Source organism: Physella acuta, unplaced genomic scaffold, assembly GCF_028476545.2.
Source record: "Physella acuta isolate Inbredline_101_S28 unplaced genomic scaffold, ASM2847654v3 ptg001466l, whole genome shotgun sequence".
NCBI lineage: Eukaryota > Metazoa > Mollusca > Gastropoda > Physidae > Physella > Physella acuta.
Window position 1 is genome coordinate 208,787 of NW_026732981.1, and position 18,351 is coordinate 227,137.

The following is an 18,351-nucleotide window of genomic DNA, read 5'->3' on the forward strand; positions in this document are numbered from 1 at the left end:
GCTGTCTGGGAGTTCTCTATCCTCTGGTGATTTAACTTTTTCTATTGTGGCCTTCAGTTGCCTAGCTTGATCTGTTCCTCTTTTGACTAGGTCGCTGTAAGATGGTTTGGATAGTGGTGTGTTATTAAATATTGAAGGCGATTCTTCACCATCCACCATTTGTATGGAACCCATGTGTTTACTTCCTGTGTCTCTTGATGTACTCCTCTCTTCCTTGTCACCAACACCATCTTCTCTTTTCCTCTTCAGACGCTGATCTCTTCGTGCCGTGTTAGCGCTGATCTCCTTGCTCTTTCTTTCTCTAAGTTCTGTGATGTCGTCTTCGTCCCAACTTTCCAAACTTCTCTTGTCGTTTTGTAGTCGTTGTCTTTGAGCTGCCTTTTCTTGTTCTCCCCAAGGCTGTATTACATTATACCTCCCGTCTTTCTTTTGGATCCCGTCCATGAACCGAGCGTAGAGTTGGTTACACATGGTGGGATAGTGCCTATCTGTTTTACAGTTGGGGCACAACATCCTCCTTTCAGAGAGGTGGATTACTGCCACCTGTGCCGCCCCTTCAGCGTCTTTTGTCTATCTAACGTAAGTGCCATAGCGCTCACGGCAAACCCCTGAGCGCCAAATCACACCCCACATGGGCGCCGGCGGACGCGCCCGATTCGATATAGTCAACGATTATTGTTGTCCATCCTGTCTTTAGTGTATAGCCTTTTAAAAAAAACGAACGTAAACGCCATGGTGACTAAAGGGGAGCCCGGAGCGCTTTGGGTCACGCAATAGCCGGCGCGCCGACAGTGTTAACGCTGAATATAATACTACCCTTCATCCGCTATGCAGGACACCCGATTGACGGATATCAAGTGCTAAGATAGCTGCTATGGAACTCTGGGCGCCAACCCGTGTTTTGACAAAAATCGCACCCGCCTGGGACGCCACCGACTTCTATTTCTTATATACTGTACTTTAAAAAAATTGCACCCTCCCGGGGCGCCGCCCTTGCTAAATTAAAACAGATTTTTTGCAAAAACCTCTCCTCGAGTGTTCTAATCAACCCCTAAGTTTCATGGCGATCGGATGAAGGGTGTAGTAATGCATAAAAGACAAACAAACAGACAGACATACATAGCCATTGCTTTTTGTATAGATGTTAAAATACTTTAACGTACACAGTACATTATGTGTCGTACTGTACATTAAATCTAAATGATTATTTAACGAGTTTGGAATGTTTCCTCTTGAAGAGATTTCTTCAATGTCTACATGGTAGGCCTAAATGAAAATGTTAATATACAGCGACAAGAACAAAGAACTGTTTGTTTTTTAACATAACAAGTTGTGTTTAAAAAAAATCAATCTTCAATATAAAAATTACCACACAGTATTCCTCAAGCTATGACAGTTCACGACTAACTATATTTTGTGGTGTAGGCATCCATAATCATATTTTTCATTTCGTGTCCAAGACACATGGGGCAGGTGAAGTAGAGCCCACCTGTTTCTGTGACCTCGACGTATGAAGGGATAGTGTTATCAGCACAATGCCCAGCCACCTTTGTTTTCCCTAACGTGAGTTTGGTACCCATCAGAGCTGGGTGGACTCAAGGGCGGTCTACTGACTTGAACTCTAGACAGTCTAGCTCTCTGCCGCTAGGCCACACAGCATCCATACGCATTTTGTATTTAGACGCACACATCGTATCATCTTATCACAAACTATGTGAGCAATTGCTAGACAACAAAAATTCTACACCACAATATTATCAATACGCTATTGGCAGGACAGCAAAGAGATTCATGAAATTATAATGCTAGATTAAATATTGGGTTTATGTTTTAGGGCCTATATTAATCTGATAAATGTAGTTACTCTTGTAATAGTTTAGTAAGTTTCAGGAATATGTTAATACACACTCAGTATGTATATGTAGTTTATAATATATATATATATATATAGCCTTCTTAATCTCCTATCTAGTTGGCTTTTTGCTGTTGATAGAAAGATCTACTCCAGCTGGGTCAGCCTTGTGGGTTCAGAAATGCTGGTCTAAGTAGAATGCCATTGAAATGTTACGTACATTTGTTTGTCAGATGTTCTAAGCTATATTGGATGTGTCCCCTGCTTGTACTTAACACTCATTTAAATGTTTTCAGTTTTGATGAATTTTCCTGAAAACTGTTGCTTTAGTTGTTATAAATGTGTTTGCACTGTATACTGCCACTTGGCTATTGCTGGGGGTGGTAAGGAATATTGGCAGCACATCCGAGAGTAATTAATAAATTATCATGAGTTATTAGTTATATTCAAAGACGGGGTCAATATTTTAGTTACAAATTAAGCAACAGTAATTAACACAACAGTTACCATACTGTTTTATAATTTTATTTGGTTAATTTATATAAATTTGTACAGTAGAAAATTTTGTAAAAATATGTTTCAAAATGTCAACTTCACCATAAAACAATCACTTTAGTAGTGACCTGTACATTGTCATATATTCTCCTCTAAAATGTATTTGAATGAATTTAATATGTTCTCTTCCGTCCATCCCACCTCCATTAAAAGGCATCACAAATTTTCTTACATCAAAAACAAAACAAATTATTCCTAATTCAACATGAGCAAATAGTTAATTGCTTTTAAAAAAAAAAGAGTGTATGCTACACCGCAGAAGTTAAACTAACCCAAACAGTAAAAAAAAAAAAAAAAAAGTAGGCGAGCAACATTAGGATGCCTTGTCGTCATTTAGGATTGAGACAAGGACTTGATCTGTAGTTGATGGAGTTGATGTTGTTACAGAAATGTTGTTTTCATCTAACAGACACATGTCATCTATTCCTTCTTCAAAACTTTTCTCTTCATTCAGGTCCATTTGACTTAACCTGTGGTAACTGTTTAAAATAAATATAAGTTTTAAATATTCTAAACAAAATAATCGCAAATTTTATACATGGGTTAATTATTAAATTAATGACTTGAATATTTTCACATGTTAAAGTGTTACAGGAAAGCTTGTTACTACTTGGCATGTTACATTGAAAAATGTTACTACCTGGCATGTTACACTGAAATATATTTCTACCTGGCATATCAAAATTGTACTACCTGGCATGTGACCTGTGGGTTAAAATGCTGCCATTTTGTTTCTCTTCTTGTAGTTCCAACAAGATGTCTAGATTCTCATCATTTAACAGAACATCATCCTGTGAAATACATCATATTGATTATTGTGCTGGTTGGTTGTATGTGTTAAATATACAGAGGAGAAAAGATCTGCCTTGGGGGTCATCCATAAATGATGTCACGCTTTTTTGACGATTTTTACCTCACCCCCACCCCTCCTTTACACATCGTCACAAAAAGCCAGACCCCCACTAAAATGACGACACACCTCACCCTACAACCCCTCTCAAAATTGCTGTTGAATTTTTCTTAAAACATCTATATTTTTCCAAAATCTTGTCTGAACTCTGTCAAAATAGAGTATTTTAATCAATTCCTATTGAAATTTATTAAAACAGTTTTCTAAAACACGAAATAACGTCTAAAATTCGTTTTCTAACATTGCTTTTTTATAGTACAAAAGTGTGACGTCTCAACATTTGAACCCCCCTCCCCCTCATCACACACTGTCACAAAATTACGGACCCCCTCCCCCCTCCGAGTGTGACGTCATTTATGGACGACCCCTTTGCGATACTTAGTTTATGGTTTAAATAGGGTTTATGTTTGGGTTACCATTTTGTATGAGTGATAGACCTATTCAGTTTATACCAGGGTATGCAAAGGGTTATACAAATAGTTAAAAACTTTGAAATTGTTAGAGCACTAGACTCCTAACCCAAAAGGCTCGAGTTTGAATTCGGGTTCAAGTCAGTTGAGTGTCTCTGAGTCCACCCAGTTCTGATGGGTACCTAACTCATGTTAGGGAAAAAAGGCGGCTGAGCATAGTGATGACCATACTATCCGTTCATAAGCCAAGGCTTTTGAACTCTACTTCATCTGACCCAAGTGTAATAAGCACAAACAGGAAAAGGTGGTGATGATAAAAAGGGTTATAGGAATAGTTTAAAACTTCAAAATGGTTCTTAAACTAGCTTAACATGTGTAATAAATAATTCAATACAAGAACAAGTAAATAATAACCTAACAAATTTTCTCTTTCCAGACTGTTTCTAAATATTGCCAGCAACACCTAAGTAATCTAATTATCACTACAAATGTATTTATAGTTACAGGGTCCTCTTGTAAAAGTTGTAAATTCTTCTTCAGGCTGGTTTAAGAACAAGTAAATAATAACCTAACAAATTTTCTCTTTCCAGACTGTTTCTAAATATTGCCAACAACACCTAAGTAAACAAACTATCACTACAAATGTATTTATAGTTACTGGGTCCTCTTGTCCAACTTGTAACTTGTTCTTCAGCTCATCCTCCTTGGCCTTCTTGGTGGCCTCAGGCATCAGGTCATCCAGCCATCTCAGCTCCCTCTGGGTGAAGATGTAGTCCATGGCCTTGCGGATAAAACATGTGCCTAGAACCTAATTCACATTGACATATAAACATTAGAAATAAAATAAAGTGCTTATCATTTCTATTTTTAGGTAGTTTTTTTTTAATTTGATGTCATATCCTGAAATTACCAATAGGGGTGTGTTACGAAACGAAGTCATCAGTATGGTTAGTATTGATGGTGGTGATGACTGCAGTGAGAGGTTAAACAGTTGTGTGGCGAATTAGACACTGTATATTACTTGATTGTTGAAGAAGACACCAACACAATTTCAGCTGAACAACTTTAATAACATAGATAATGGAACTACACCCTATATGGTAGTCTTACTATCGTCTAAGGAAGCAGAACTAGTTCATTAATAGTGGCTGGCCTAATAGGGGCCAGCCCTACCACACTTTACAAGAACACAAAAAAACACGACTACATTCTAACCAGCCTAACGTTCAACTGTTAATCTATTCTCAGGGCCCAAGCTCCACCCTTTGGGTTCCTTAACCCCTGCGTGACCCTGTCAGTCCAGCGCGGGGGAGGGGTGGGCGCCCTAGCCTGCACATAGCTACGGGGATGTATTTTTCCCAGCAGGTGTGGGACGTGAAGGGGGTGAGGAGGGGCGGTAACACGCTGTCCCAGTTCAGGTGTGAACGGAAAGGGGGGTGGGGTAGATACCAACTAGCGGTTGGACGAGGGGGGGGGGGTTGGATTCAGTTATAACAGGGTGGACTAGCCTGTCTGTCTGGGAAAAATCTAAATCACGGTGGGCCCACAAGAACTAGTCTCTGTGGCCCCCATAGACCACCATAGACTATTTATTATATTAGTTTTGTCAAATTACATTTTCTCTACTAAAAGGTATTTTTATTTATTGATACAGTGTCTACAGAGTTAAAATTTGACTAAAAATACAAGTAGATAAATGACATTTAACAATTTTCTACAGGGCAGGTTAACTTAGAATTTTATTGTATCTAATCTCACTATACTACAGTGTGAGGGTCGGGAAAAACAGTACCACCACCAAATGTGAGAGTGGGGGTGATGAAGATGATCAAAATCCAACACACAAGTTCAAGTCCAAATATAATGTTCTTTATTAAAAATGTATAATCAACTTCCTACCTAACTAATCTACACTGTACTACTACTACTTCTATCTAACTGTTCCCTAGCTCTACATATGTCTGACCGTCTCTACCTAACTCTACATTTCTCTACCTAACTCTGACCGTTTTCTTTGCTAACTATCAACTGCTACCTAGCTCTACACATCTCGACCGTCTCTAACAGATACCTAACACCAACTGCCGCTGATCTAACTCCGGGCACACGCTTCAGTGATCAGCTGACCCACGTAGCAGGTCAGCTCCTGTACTTTCATTGGTCTCTCTAACCAACTAGCTATAGCCTGTTTCTGCTAACCTCTATCTACTTGACCTATCTGACGTAACCTTGCGTTATCACACACAGTATTGAGGTTAGTAGTTTAGCATATTGTTTAATTACAGTACAACCAATATATGTTTTATAGAAGTAACAAATAATAGTTTGCAGTGATCAAAAAACACATAACAGTTGCTTCATTATTTGTACCATATCTTGGTTCTAGGATAATAGATAAAAAACATACTTTAACCAAAAAATATTAAATGATTTTAAAATAACATCTTACCATCAGAGGGAAAGCTATGGAAATTTCATCAATGGTTTTAAAAACCCACAACACAACAAGACAGAGGATCTGGATGAAAGTGAAGACGTGGACACGCTTGATGGGAACGTGGCGTAAGTAGACGTAATCTGGCTGGTACTTGGCTGGTTTAAAGAACAACAGCAATCTGTCGACAAACTGAAAAGATAAATTGATTATATTTCTACAGAAATGCTGATTTTTAAATAAGCTATACTTACTAATTGTTACGGCTCATTGTGAGGTCAGATTAGAATAGGTTAGAATAGTCTCAAACTTAGGGGAGAGTGCGTGTGTGAGTTTAGTTCTCTCTACTGCGTAGTAACCCCGGTGTGTTTATGTATTGTAATCCCAAGGTCAAATGCGGGTATAAAAGGGCGAGTGAACGATTGTGGGAGGTCAGCAGCGGGTTAGTTGGTAGCGGTTAGGATGAGGGCTACTCTGGAATGTGAATATTTGAGACCAAATAAAAGTATTGAACGTAAACACGAGTGGTTCTTGAGTTGAAACTAACCAGGAAGTAACACTAATTAATATTCAATTTTTATATTTTCATGTACTTTAATAATGTTTTTAAAAAAATCTTTGTGTCCATATTTTTAATGAATTTTAAAACATTATAATCATACCAAAATAGATTATAAAATTATAGACAAAATCACAATAGGAAAGTAATTCAACATTCTTTAAAAAATCATTAGCCTATTTTTAGATGGATTTTTATTGTTATATTTTTATGACATTTTTTCTCAAGGTATATATATGAATACTTGTAGTATTAATAGTTAGGCCTATCTGTCCAAATTAAATAACTGATTCATCAGATGGTTTTTTTACCTGCATATCCTTAAGTGCTGCCACACCCATTACAAGGAAGACTCCATATAAAACAGCCATTGGGATCAGTTGTAAAATAGATGTGAACAACACTGATGCACCAGTTAGTGCAGCAACAAGAAGGGAGGTAACTCTCTGCTCTCTGAGGGAAATTCCAAAATTAAAACATTTAATTTGTAAATGTTTATACAATAATTAATAACCACTTGTGGTCAAGAAACATAGTGAACAATTATTTCTCAAATAATATAATTTAAAATTGTTTTGATTCATTATATATATGGTGTAAATCTCTCGAATTACTGAGTATAATGCAGAGCTTTCAAAACAACAAAGTGGCTTTTTGTAATAAGATCACTTCTACATAAATTAAATTTATATTACATTCTCCTTGCCTTTTAGACTGAGTTAGTTTATCAATTAGTTTCACTTTGTCCGTGATATAGTTATGAACAAATATTAATTGTAATGTCAAAAACTCTGGTTATTAAGAGTAAAATTAATTTTGACCTGACCTTACCTGACACCCAAAAATTCTGGACGCTCCCCTGGAACCGAGCTCTCAGATTCCTTCTTCAAGCTCATGACATGGGCCAGAGCAGACACAGTAGCAGCCACATACCAGGGCAGCCCCAGCAGGGAGCAGATGGCAATACAGATAGCCACAACAAGCAGGTCAAGATGGTAGCCACAGCCTTTCTGTACACAAACAAGAGAGGGGAAAACTGATAGAATCTAGTTCCAGTAATCAGGAATAAGTAGGAGATATATTGCTTTCTTAAGCCACCATATACAAAGTAGATTATCTCAACATACTAAACAGTTGTGAGATTTTTCTAGGTCCAGATGTGCTTAATAGAAATTTATATTTATACAGATATAAATAAAAAAAACAAAAACAATGAAGACCAACTTAATATTTAACAATCTTATTCAAGGATCTAAAATATATGTTGTTTAAATATATAAATTAATGATTAATAATAAAATTTTGTGTAATGAAATAAGATTATAATTTTAAAAATGTGCTGTAAAACTTAATTAAATAACAAAAAAAAAGTAAAATGGAGTAGGAAATATAATTACAACTAGAAGAGTAAAATAAAACAAAAATTGCCCAGAGGTTAAAGATAGAAGAGGGATTTTTACAGGATCTGAACTGAAAAAGATTTTACTATTGTCTGCATTCAAGAACCATTCACAAGAAATGTTGATTTGTGGTCCTTAGGTCATAGAGAAGAATTAAAGTACTTGACTAGCTGTTTTTAAATCAAGCATAAAGATGTAACAATGCCACTTACCTTCAGCTTATTCTCCTTCCTGTTGACAATGACGGCTGTGATCTGTTGGTCCATGAAGATGTAACAATGCCACTTACCTTCAGCTTATTCTCCTTCCTGTTGACAATGATGGCTGTGATCTGTTGGTCCATGAAGATGTAACAATGCCACTTACCTTCAGCTTATTCTCCTTCCTGTTGACAATGACGGCTGTGATCTGTTGGTCCATGAAGATGAGGATGACAGCCAGCAGGGCAGGCAAGATGGCGGCAAAGATCAGCCAGAATGGGTTCTTGTCACTGATTGGGTTGATGAACCAGCCACGGTCATCTCTGGTTGGCTGATATTTTAAACATTTAAACTGTCTTTTGTTTACGTGTTTATGCTTACACATTAATGAGGAAATCTTAATAGGTGGCTGACCGTCAAAATTCACATATTTAACTAAATAAATGACCAATGAATGTTGTGTTTCACATATATAATATATATTTAATAAAAATACTATATTTAATAAAACAATAGCCCTGAGCAATTACTAAATATGTATATTTTTTTTAAAAAATTGAACAAACTATATGTCTTACTTTGAAATGAGGAGGAACTTCTAGTTTGGGTGTTGGTATACCTAGCCCTGCATCAACGCCAACCATGGACACAATGGCTATAGGAACAGCAAAGTCGCTGATTGTTTGACGCACCTACAAACACAAAGTTGAACTTTAAAACTTTCATCCTGGTGTAATGATAGACAGTTAAAAACGCAATGAAAACTGATTTATAACAAGACACATCAGATTTGGTAGTTTTGTAGGCTGTACGTGTTTTATGTCAATCTTTGTAATGTGGCATCATAGTAATTATATGAATATCTGTTAAAAGTGAGTGTATGATGTGTAGGTGTAGGACGGTATGGCCTAGTAGACTGCTAACCCAGAAGTATTGAGTTTAAATCCGGGTAACTAGCTTAAGTTAGGGAAAGTAAAGGCAGCTGGGCAAAGTGCTGACCACATTATCCCTTAACATGGTAAGGTCAAGAAACATGAACTCTACTTCATCTGTCCAATGCATCTCTAGGTCTAAAGAAGAATCTTTACTACTGTGTAGGTGCTGATGGTATTTCAGGGTATAAAAAAATCTTTAACTTAAAAAAATTAACTAAGCAACCATGTGCTTATCCTAATTTTAATAATTATAAAAAGCAATTTAATTTGAAATATATTTTTAAGATTGTGTGTTTTTCTGACTATACATCTGTGTTAAAACGAACTTATATATTGCATGCAAGATTTGGGCAATAAGGGACATCACTATAGTTTTTCGGTTTTTTTTTTATGTTTAGATACATTTTTATACCCTCTTCCCAAAATAATAACATAATAAACTCTAGACATGCCCTCCAACTTTAGATTCGTCATCATTTAAGGGCAACATATAGTAGTAAAAGTGCTATATCAATAAAATTGATTAATATTTTAGCCAAAAGTTTTCAACCATGTAACTCACCCAGGTGGGAAAAAATGTGCCAGATTTCATGTCTGCCAGTTTGTACGCAATAAGAAAAGTGCCAGCAAAGAGCAGGACAGAGAGGAAGAAAGCATCAGCAATGTAATGCACTGCATCACATCCCACATGGATGAAAACACCACCAAAGTCCTGACAGTAGTCCACACCTAGACCACTCCAGTTGATGGAGGAAGTGTTGAACTGGGTAAGATCCTCAGACTGATTGGACCCTGGAGAAAAATAAATTACTGATTTGATCTAATTTTCTTTCCAACATAAACACAAAGGCATGTTAATGTAAATATAAACTGAATCAGATAAGTACTAGTAATTGCAAAGATACTTTTAAAATATAAAATATTTGCAATGCAGTTTGTAAATATTTTAGCATGAATAATCTTTCTCAATCAATTTAAATTGACATTATTGTTATACATAAATAAAATGCCAATCTTGAAAATAATTTTTTAATCCTGCAAAAAATATTTTCCGAAAAATGTAGCTTCAGATAAAACTAGGTTTTTAAAATCAGTATTAGAAATTAAATGCACACTAATAGGGCTGGTAAGTAGGTAACCAACCAGTTCAATGGCTCATGCAGGTTTTAATGAGGCGTAGAACTGGTTGGTGACCTACTTACCAGCCCTATTAAGGCCATCTATACTTTAACAAGTGATATTGGAAGTTAGTTAAATTTATTCTTGTATAATAACTCATTATATCAAACATATGTAACAGTGTAATAAAATCTAACATTTTGACTCCAAGACAGCAAACATTGCATTATGTCAGACAAACTTACAACTGTATGTTAATAAAAAAAACCTCAAATATTGACTCACTAAAAGTACACTCACTATTAATGTGAGACAAACTTACAGCTGTATAAAGACTGTGTTAGATCAACCATAATGTTATAATTTTTAAAATATTGACTCACTAAAATCAAACTAACAATTAATGTGAGACAAACTTACAGCTGTATAAGGAGTCTGTTAGATCAAACTCCTGTAGAACACTGCTGATGTGGTTCTGGACATCGTAGAGAATTAATTCATGTAGCCATGTTATGTTGACCTCCACTAGACTGCTGTTGGGTGGGTAGCAGCCACAGGTGTAGTTGATGAACTGACCAGGGTGGGTGTTGACTGGCACCTCATTTAAAATTCCTGAAAACATTTTTTTTCAAAAATTGAATCTCCAAAAAAAAAGTGGGATGTTACAGAAGTGAAATTTTGAAATGTGTAACACCAAAAAAATAAATTACCAAATAATTTAGTAAAAGCTTCAACAATAAAGATGAGGGCAATAAGACAGGCAAAGCTCTCTTCAGTAAACCTTGTAATGTATCTCACAAGGGCTGAAAGGTCAAAGGCTACAATTGCTATCAACAAAATTGTTGTCCAGATTCCAATCCAGGCACGAAAAGGGAGGTAATCCAAACCATGATCTCTATGAAAAAGAAATAATATTATTTTAAAGTATATAAATGTTACCTTTAGTACAAGGGCATTCATGTACGTTCTTTCCATGAAGATTTGTGATATTATAAACTTATATATCCTCATTTTTATCAAATATCAATTTTTGAAAAGTAAAATAAAATGAACAAGATACGAACTGGCAGAAGTTGAACAAGATCATATCAAGAATCAACATTGGTGCAGTGCTGCCTAAGATGTTCAGAGGCTGTCCAGAAAACAAGGCAAACAGAACACCCACAATGCAGGCTGCCAGGATACATTCCATTGTGCCCTGTGTTGGAGAAATATACTTCTTTATGGAAGCACTTTCTTTATTTAAAATTATTGAAAGTAACTTTTTAAAAAATAACAAGAAAAGAAACAAACATGGTAAGCTTTGTTTCTACCTTTGCCCTTCATTAGAATGAATAATAACAACATTATTTTCTAAAGCCAGAAATTACATCTTCTTATATACCAAAAGAAAGTAGAGAACTTATTTTTTGGAGGATTTAGATCTATATCATTCCTTTCTTCTCATAAATTTTAATAAGTTCAACTTCAAATCTGTTGTTTAACTGTTTAATTCAAATTGAAATATAATGTGTAATTGTTTAATTCAACTTCATATCTGTTGTATAACTGTTTAACTCCAGTTTTCAAATAATTTAAAGCATTGGTTATAACAATGAATTAGTAGTATGAGTACTTAGTTAAAGTAATAGTGTTTAACACATCTAAAATACATTTTTATTAATAGGTGATTGCGTTTTTTAGCTACATACCATGTACTGATCTGTAGCTTTGCCTAATAGGCCACCAAAGGTTATGTTGGGTGTGAGAGTGGCCAGGTACATGTAAAGAGTTGATGCAACACACTGGATACTGAATGCATCCTTAAAATCACTGGCATACCATGGACGTTTTCTCTTAACATCAGCGATAAGACCACCAAACAATCTGTTATAGTTACAATCAGTGGATCAAAAAATTACAATTATTTTAGGGAAAACAATTTAAAGTTTTATTTAAGAGTATAAGTTATTTTATTTTCATTTGGCAAAATTTTAAGTAGATTTAATTCTTTTTCAATAGCCTCAATGATTATACTTGATACCAACCTGCCTGTTCTCTGAAGGGTTGGATCATTGTGACTTTCATGTTCAGCTTTCATATGGATATGTTCTGATATTTTTCTGGCAATCTGCAGTTTATGTAAACATTTATTGAACTACGGGTAGAACAGTTTGAAAAAGTTGTTTAAACCAAAAATAGAATAAATCAGTTTTAATGTGCATGCATTTTAAAATAAAGAGGGGATGAATAAAAGTATAATTAATTTAACTAAAACAAATGGATTTTATATAAAGTTGTTTTTTAGCAGAAATATATGCAGTTTCCATAAAAATCCAATGAAATTTTTTTTAATATTATTTTTTTAATTGACTTTTAACAAATAAACTCATCATCTTTTCTTCAGTTTTTGCCCAAGACACATGGGGCATAAGTTTCATATAGGGTGTGTTCAGCACTATGCCCACCCACCTTAGTTTCTCTGAGTCAGGTACCCATTGAGCCAATTGAACAAATACTTTATTAAATATTTACAAATTTTTCTTATTGGTTTCTCCTACCTTTGAAGCCTTGTTGTTGGGAGGGTCAATCCTGATGTTTGGGTCCCACAAACCAGGTGGCAGAGCTGTTAGGCTGTACAGGAACTGATCAAACCCTTGCAGAATCTCTTGCCGACTCTTAGCCTTAAGCGCAGTTTTCCTGAACTTCTGAAACCAAGAGTAATTCATACATACTATTGTAATAGTTCAATGCAGCCGTTGTTTTCCTAAATACATGTTGTTTGATAATAACAATAACAAGCTTAATAACATTTTTAAAGAAATTCTTTAAGCCAATACAAGATATAAAAAAGTGACGCCATAATTATTGTAGATATACTGAGGGTATTTCTGGATAAAAGAAATATTTTTAATCTATTCTTAAAAGTCAAATAGAATGGTGAGATCAGGAAGTAGAGCTCACTATTGCTAACTCCCAAGTCTCTTGTTCAGATCCCAGGCTTCAGTCTGGGATGTTGCTAAAATCATATAGCTCTGATGGGTAGGCCCTACCTATCTCAAATTTAGGCAGCTATGCAAAATATTGATTACAATATACCTTCATAAACCAAGTTCACAGAAACAGTTTAACTCTATTTCATCTGTCCCATCTACAAAAAGGTTCAAAAGGATAACTTTAAATAGCTTTACCTTATCCACCATCATGGTTGACATTGACCTTCCTATCTCAGAGTTGTTTGCTTGACTTCCTGTTGGCCCAAGCAGAATAAAGATAAATCTGGTAGGGATGGGAACCTCAGTCAGCTCCCCTATGTTCTTGTCCTCACAAAGTCTTACAAAGGCTACAACCTTTAACAAATAAAAGAAAAACTAGATTTATGTTGTCTGTCAAACATAAATTAGATTTATGTAGTCAGTAAAAATAAATTAGATTTTAAGTAATCAATAAAACATAAACACTATTCCTTCATAAGCCGAGGTCACAGAAACAGGTAAACTATACTTCACAGACTGTCAGGTTTGAAAGGGAACTATACTAATAAAACTAACAAGATTTATGTCATCAATCTTATTATAATCAATGAAAAAATGAACTTTAGTTATGTAAAGAATAAAACATAACTAGAATAAAATTGTCAATAAAACGTAAACTAGATTGTTTAGCAGCATGTAGTTCAAGTAGTTTTTTTTTTTAAATAAATAACTTTTAAGAAAAAGTGGGGAAGGTAGACTTAGTTATTAAAATGTTTCCACAATTAATCATGTCTAAAATAAAAAGTAATTTCAGTCTGGCTTTCTAAATAGTCTATTTATTAGTTTAAATAGCGTATAATAGTACAAATTAAAAGTTTTTTTTAAAAATTAAAATTGTGTTTGAATAAAGACAAATATGTAAATAATGTAGGTTTATTACATATTTGAATTAGGTTACATTAATAAACTGTCTAATTAAATTTCCATACATCTTCGGTGAGGCAATCTAATTCTCCAACCATGATGCTTGCTGCTTTAGCATTGGGTGGAATTTTCTTTAAAAAGCTTTCATTCAGTTCTGTGCTCTGATTGGTTGGTGCTGTTGTCTCTATGTCAACAGTGTCTGTAGAATACATAGCAAAATAAATTGACAGTGCGGTATGAGATGACTCAGAAGATTACATGGAATTTGTTCATTCCTCCTCCATACTGATTAGATTAAATGAGCATTGGTATTTTAAAGTAGATAACTAATAGATCCAAGGAAGACGTGGAGGTAAATGGCAAAGAAACAAAACAAGTGACTAGAGCCTGACTATTTTGGGGAACTAACAAGGAAGTTGCCAAAGACCGGCAAAAGAAGAAAGAGCTTTTGTGGCGGCACCAGGTGTCCTGTGCACTAAAGGGAAAAGATGAGATGATGGACAGATAAATTAGTTTGAATAAAAGCTGAATATTTGCTACAAGACTTACACATGGTAGAACAGATCACCAGTGCATTTGTTGTCTAGAAATTGTTTTAAAGCTCTTGTTTTAAAATTTAAACTAGGTTTATATATTTACTAGACACTGACCTATGGAATGTTAACAGACCAGACTAAAATCATATATTTTTATTAAGTCTTACAGCAGACTTACCTGACTTAAACCTGACACAAAATGATCTGCCCAGGTCAGAAAAAATGGTCTTGTACCTGGGATCACCTGTTGAGTGAACGGACAGGTATTTGTGAGACTTCTGGTGCTGGAAAACATGCTGTGCATTTATTGCCTGATGAATTTGTTCCCTTGTGGTGTTATCTAGGTCTCTTTTGAACATCAAACTCGCAAGAATCAAATCTGCAAGATATTTTTCAAATCAGAAATATGTGAATATTTAGTTAAGGGTTTAAGTATAGGTATAGCTGTTTGACTGATAAGTAAGTACTTAGTAATGCATAAGATATAAAAATGCATAATGTTAGTTATATACATGTATTAATGATTAATGTAAATTTGTTAATTTCCTACATACTAAATCTAGATATCTAGCTCTACATATCAGCCATCTCTCCCAAAACACAACTACCCCCTTCCCTCTCCAAATATTTTATAAATGTATACTTTTACCCCCCAGAAAATTTAGTTCCCCAAAAGTCAAGTTCCAAAGTGCACCCCCCCCCCCCCCCCTCAGAGAAAAAAAGTCACAAAGAAACACTGAGTACTGGTTCTAAAATCTAAAAGACAGTAGATCTACTTACTACTTAAATCTAGTCACTAGTGCTTATGTTACATTACTTATTTACTTATACTTACTTAATACTTAAACTTAGGGACCTAAACTTGAGAATTAAGATTTATTAAGATTAAGAAGACTCAAAAATTGAAAGTGAAGCCAGGGGAGAAGACTAGTGTGATGTGTTAGAGTTTAGTTTTGAGTTTAGAGTAGTTTAGAGTTTAGTTAGACTAGTTTAGAGTGTAACATGACTAATGAAATGATGACAAAGTTGAAATGAAAGTGAAGGAAGGAATCTGGTTGTGGTTAATTTTAAATTTAATAATTTAAAAGTTGGTTTTACAATCAGAATCAATGCAAAAAGTTGTAAAAAAATAAAACAAAATTTAGCAATGATTCTGTCAGTGCTATTACAGTATTAGAGATCTGCTTCTGACAATAAATAGATCTATTTTGGATATAGATTCTAAAAATATTTAAGTCTAGAATCTACAACTAGACTAGATCTAGAATCTAGAGCTAGATCTACCTGAGAGCTCTTTTACATTGGAAACATTTGAATCCAGCAATAAAATGCAAGTGGCCAGACTTTTCCGCAGGTCAGACAGAAATGGTATGGACAGTGAAGAAACGTGAGGTTTCGACCACCGTGTGCCGCCTTCTTCAACGAACTCTTCGTACTTTACCCATCTGTTAAATAATCCACGATGACAAGACTAATTAGGCATAATAAAGAAAGTGAAAAAATAACCTAGAAGTCTACTTAAAGGCGGTTTATCAATGGAGCTAAGAATGCTTATAGAATGTGTACCAACATATATGTTGTTTCGTGCTATAGTGGAAAAATATGTTTCAGCACAATTTATTATTTGTAAAAGAAGCTTAATAACTATGTCAGATATTTTTTTTTTATCTAGCCGCACCACAATGTTAAATAAATCAACTGTCACAAACTAATGATAAACCTGGCAGTTTCCCTCCACACAAAGAAATCTTGTATCTTGCACAAGACGTCCATTTCACAGAACATGTGTGTTGCCTCTGTATCTTCAACATTGTCTACCTGTTGAAAGTACTGCACATGCCCTGCCCTTGTACTGTTCGCTATCACAGAAAGGAAATAATTATGTTGTTTGAGATGGCGCTATGTTGGCAGATCTTATAATTTGTTAAACAAATACACCAACATGACTCTCCGATAAACAAACAATAACAATGTAACAATATAAACATATTAGGCCTAGAACATAATGGTTATATATAGCTTAAATTAAGTTAAATGTCCCTATGTTAATTTCTCATTTTCAAGCTGAATTCACTAAGGGGTCATCCGTAAATGACGTCACGCTTTTTTGGACGATGTTTACCTCCCCCCTCCCCTCCGTCACACATCGTCACAAAAAGCCAGACCCCCACCCCTAAAATGACGTCACACCTCAGCCTACAACCCCCCCCCCTCAAAATTGCAGTTGCATTTTTTTTAAACATTGATATTTTTCCAAAATCTTGTCTGAACTCTGTCTATATAGAGTATTTTAATCAATTCCTATTAAAATTTATTAAAACAGTTTTCCAAAACCCAAAATTATGTCTAAAATTCGTTTTCTAACATGGCTTTTTTTATAATGCAAAAATGCGACGTCGCACCATCTGACCCCCCCCCCCCCTCATCACACACCTTCACAAAATTACGGACCCCCCCTCCCCCCTACGAGTGTGACGTCATTTATGGACGACCCCCTAAACGAAAAGAGAGGCGTTCGTTCAACTAATGAGTCGAATTAATTATGACTTCCTAATATCTGCGGTGGGGGGGGGGGGGGGGGGTCATCCATTAATGAAATCACGCTTTTTGACAATTTTTACCTACCCCCTCCGTCACACATCGTGACACAAAGCCAGACCCCCCCCCCCCTCTAAAATGACTACGACCTCTCCCCCCCCCCCCCCAAAAAAAATGCAGTTGAATTTTTCTTAAAACATTAATATTTTTTCCAAAATCTTGTCTGAACTCTATCAACATAGAGTGTTTTAATCGATTTCTATTAAAATTAATTAAAACAGTTTCCTAAAACGCGAAATAGAGGCTAAAATTCGTTTTTTAACGTTGCTTTTTTATAATGCAAAAGTGTGACGTCACGTCATCTGAACCCCCCCCCCCTCCACTACCCCTCATCACACATCGTCACAAAATTACGGACCATCATCCTTTTACGAGTGTGACATCATTTATGGACTACCCTTCCCTCCCCTTTACGAGTCTGACGTCATTTATGTCCGATGCCATATAAAAATAAAAGATGAATTATTTTTCAAAATTTGAACAACTTACGTGCACACAACATACATGTCCTCTCGTTCTCTTCATGTTTGTACTCAACCCCCAGACCAGGGTTCGAATCCCATTCTGTAAGGTTCATCTCACCTAATTCTCCTCGAGTGTAATTTGTTCACAAGGCAATAATAAAACAAAAACGTTACTGTTTAAAACGCCGCATGCAGTTCACTCAAATAATAGACTAAACTACGAGTAGAGAAACATTGTGAACGTGTTAGGAGGGGAATGAGATGTTAAAGTCACTCGTGTGTTGTCATAAAGTCTTATCTCATGGTTCACTGATGGTTGCTTGCGATTATAACCAGTCTGATGTATGATTGTCTTTCACTCTCTCTCTCTCTCTCTATACATACATATATATATATATATATATATATATATATATATATATATATATATATATATATATATATATATATTTGTGTGTGTGTGTGTAAATATGTATATGTAAATATGTAGCTTTTAAAATA

At 35.2% G+C, this 18,351-nt stretch overlaps 1 protein-coding gene across 2 annotated transcripts; it reads right to left on the bottom strand.

The window, feature by feature from the left end:
* Positions 1-2,632: 2,632 nt before the first annotated feature.
* Positions 2,633-18,087, bottom strand: LOC131928142 (sodium-driven chloride bicarbonate exchanger). 2 transcript variants are annotated; one of them, XM_059284084.1, is made up of 21 exons: positions 17,876-18,087; positions 16,509-16,647; positions 16,073-16,233; positions 14,967-15,167; positions 14,318-14,451; positions 13,545-13,703; positions 12,915-13,061; positions 12,402-12,484; positions 12,066-12,240; positions 11,439-11,572; positions 11,085-11,269; positions 10,795-10,986; positions 9,818-10,047; positions 8,899-9,012; positions 8,487-8,651; positions 7,552-7,730; positions 7,032-7,173; positions 6,177-6,353; positions 4,386-4,535; positions 3,101-3,198; positions 2,633-2,886 (listed from the first exon to the last, which is right to left on the bottom strand). In XM_059284084.1, the coding sequence occupies exons 1-21, from the start codon at positions 17,961-17,963 to the stop codon at positions 2,721-2,723; spliced, it is 3,219 nt and encodes a 1,072-aa protein (XP_059140067.1). In that variant the 5' UTR covers positions 17,964-18,087; the 3' UTR covers positions 2,633-2,720. The 2 variants fall into 2 exon arrangements, with proteins under 2 accessions (XP_059140067.1, XP_059140068.1); XM_059284085.1 differs by lacking the exons at positions 16,073-16,233; positions 16,509-16,647; positions 17,876-18,087 and adding an exon at positions 15,958-16,048.
* Positions 18,088-18,351: the final 264 nt, after the last annotated feature.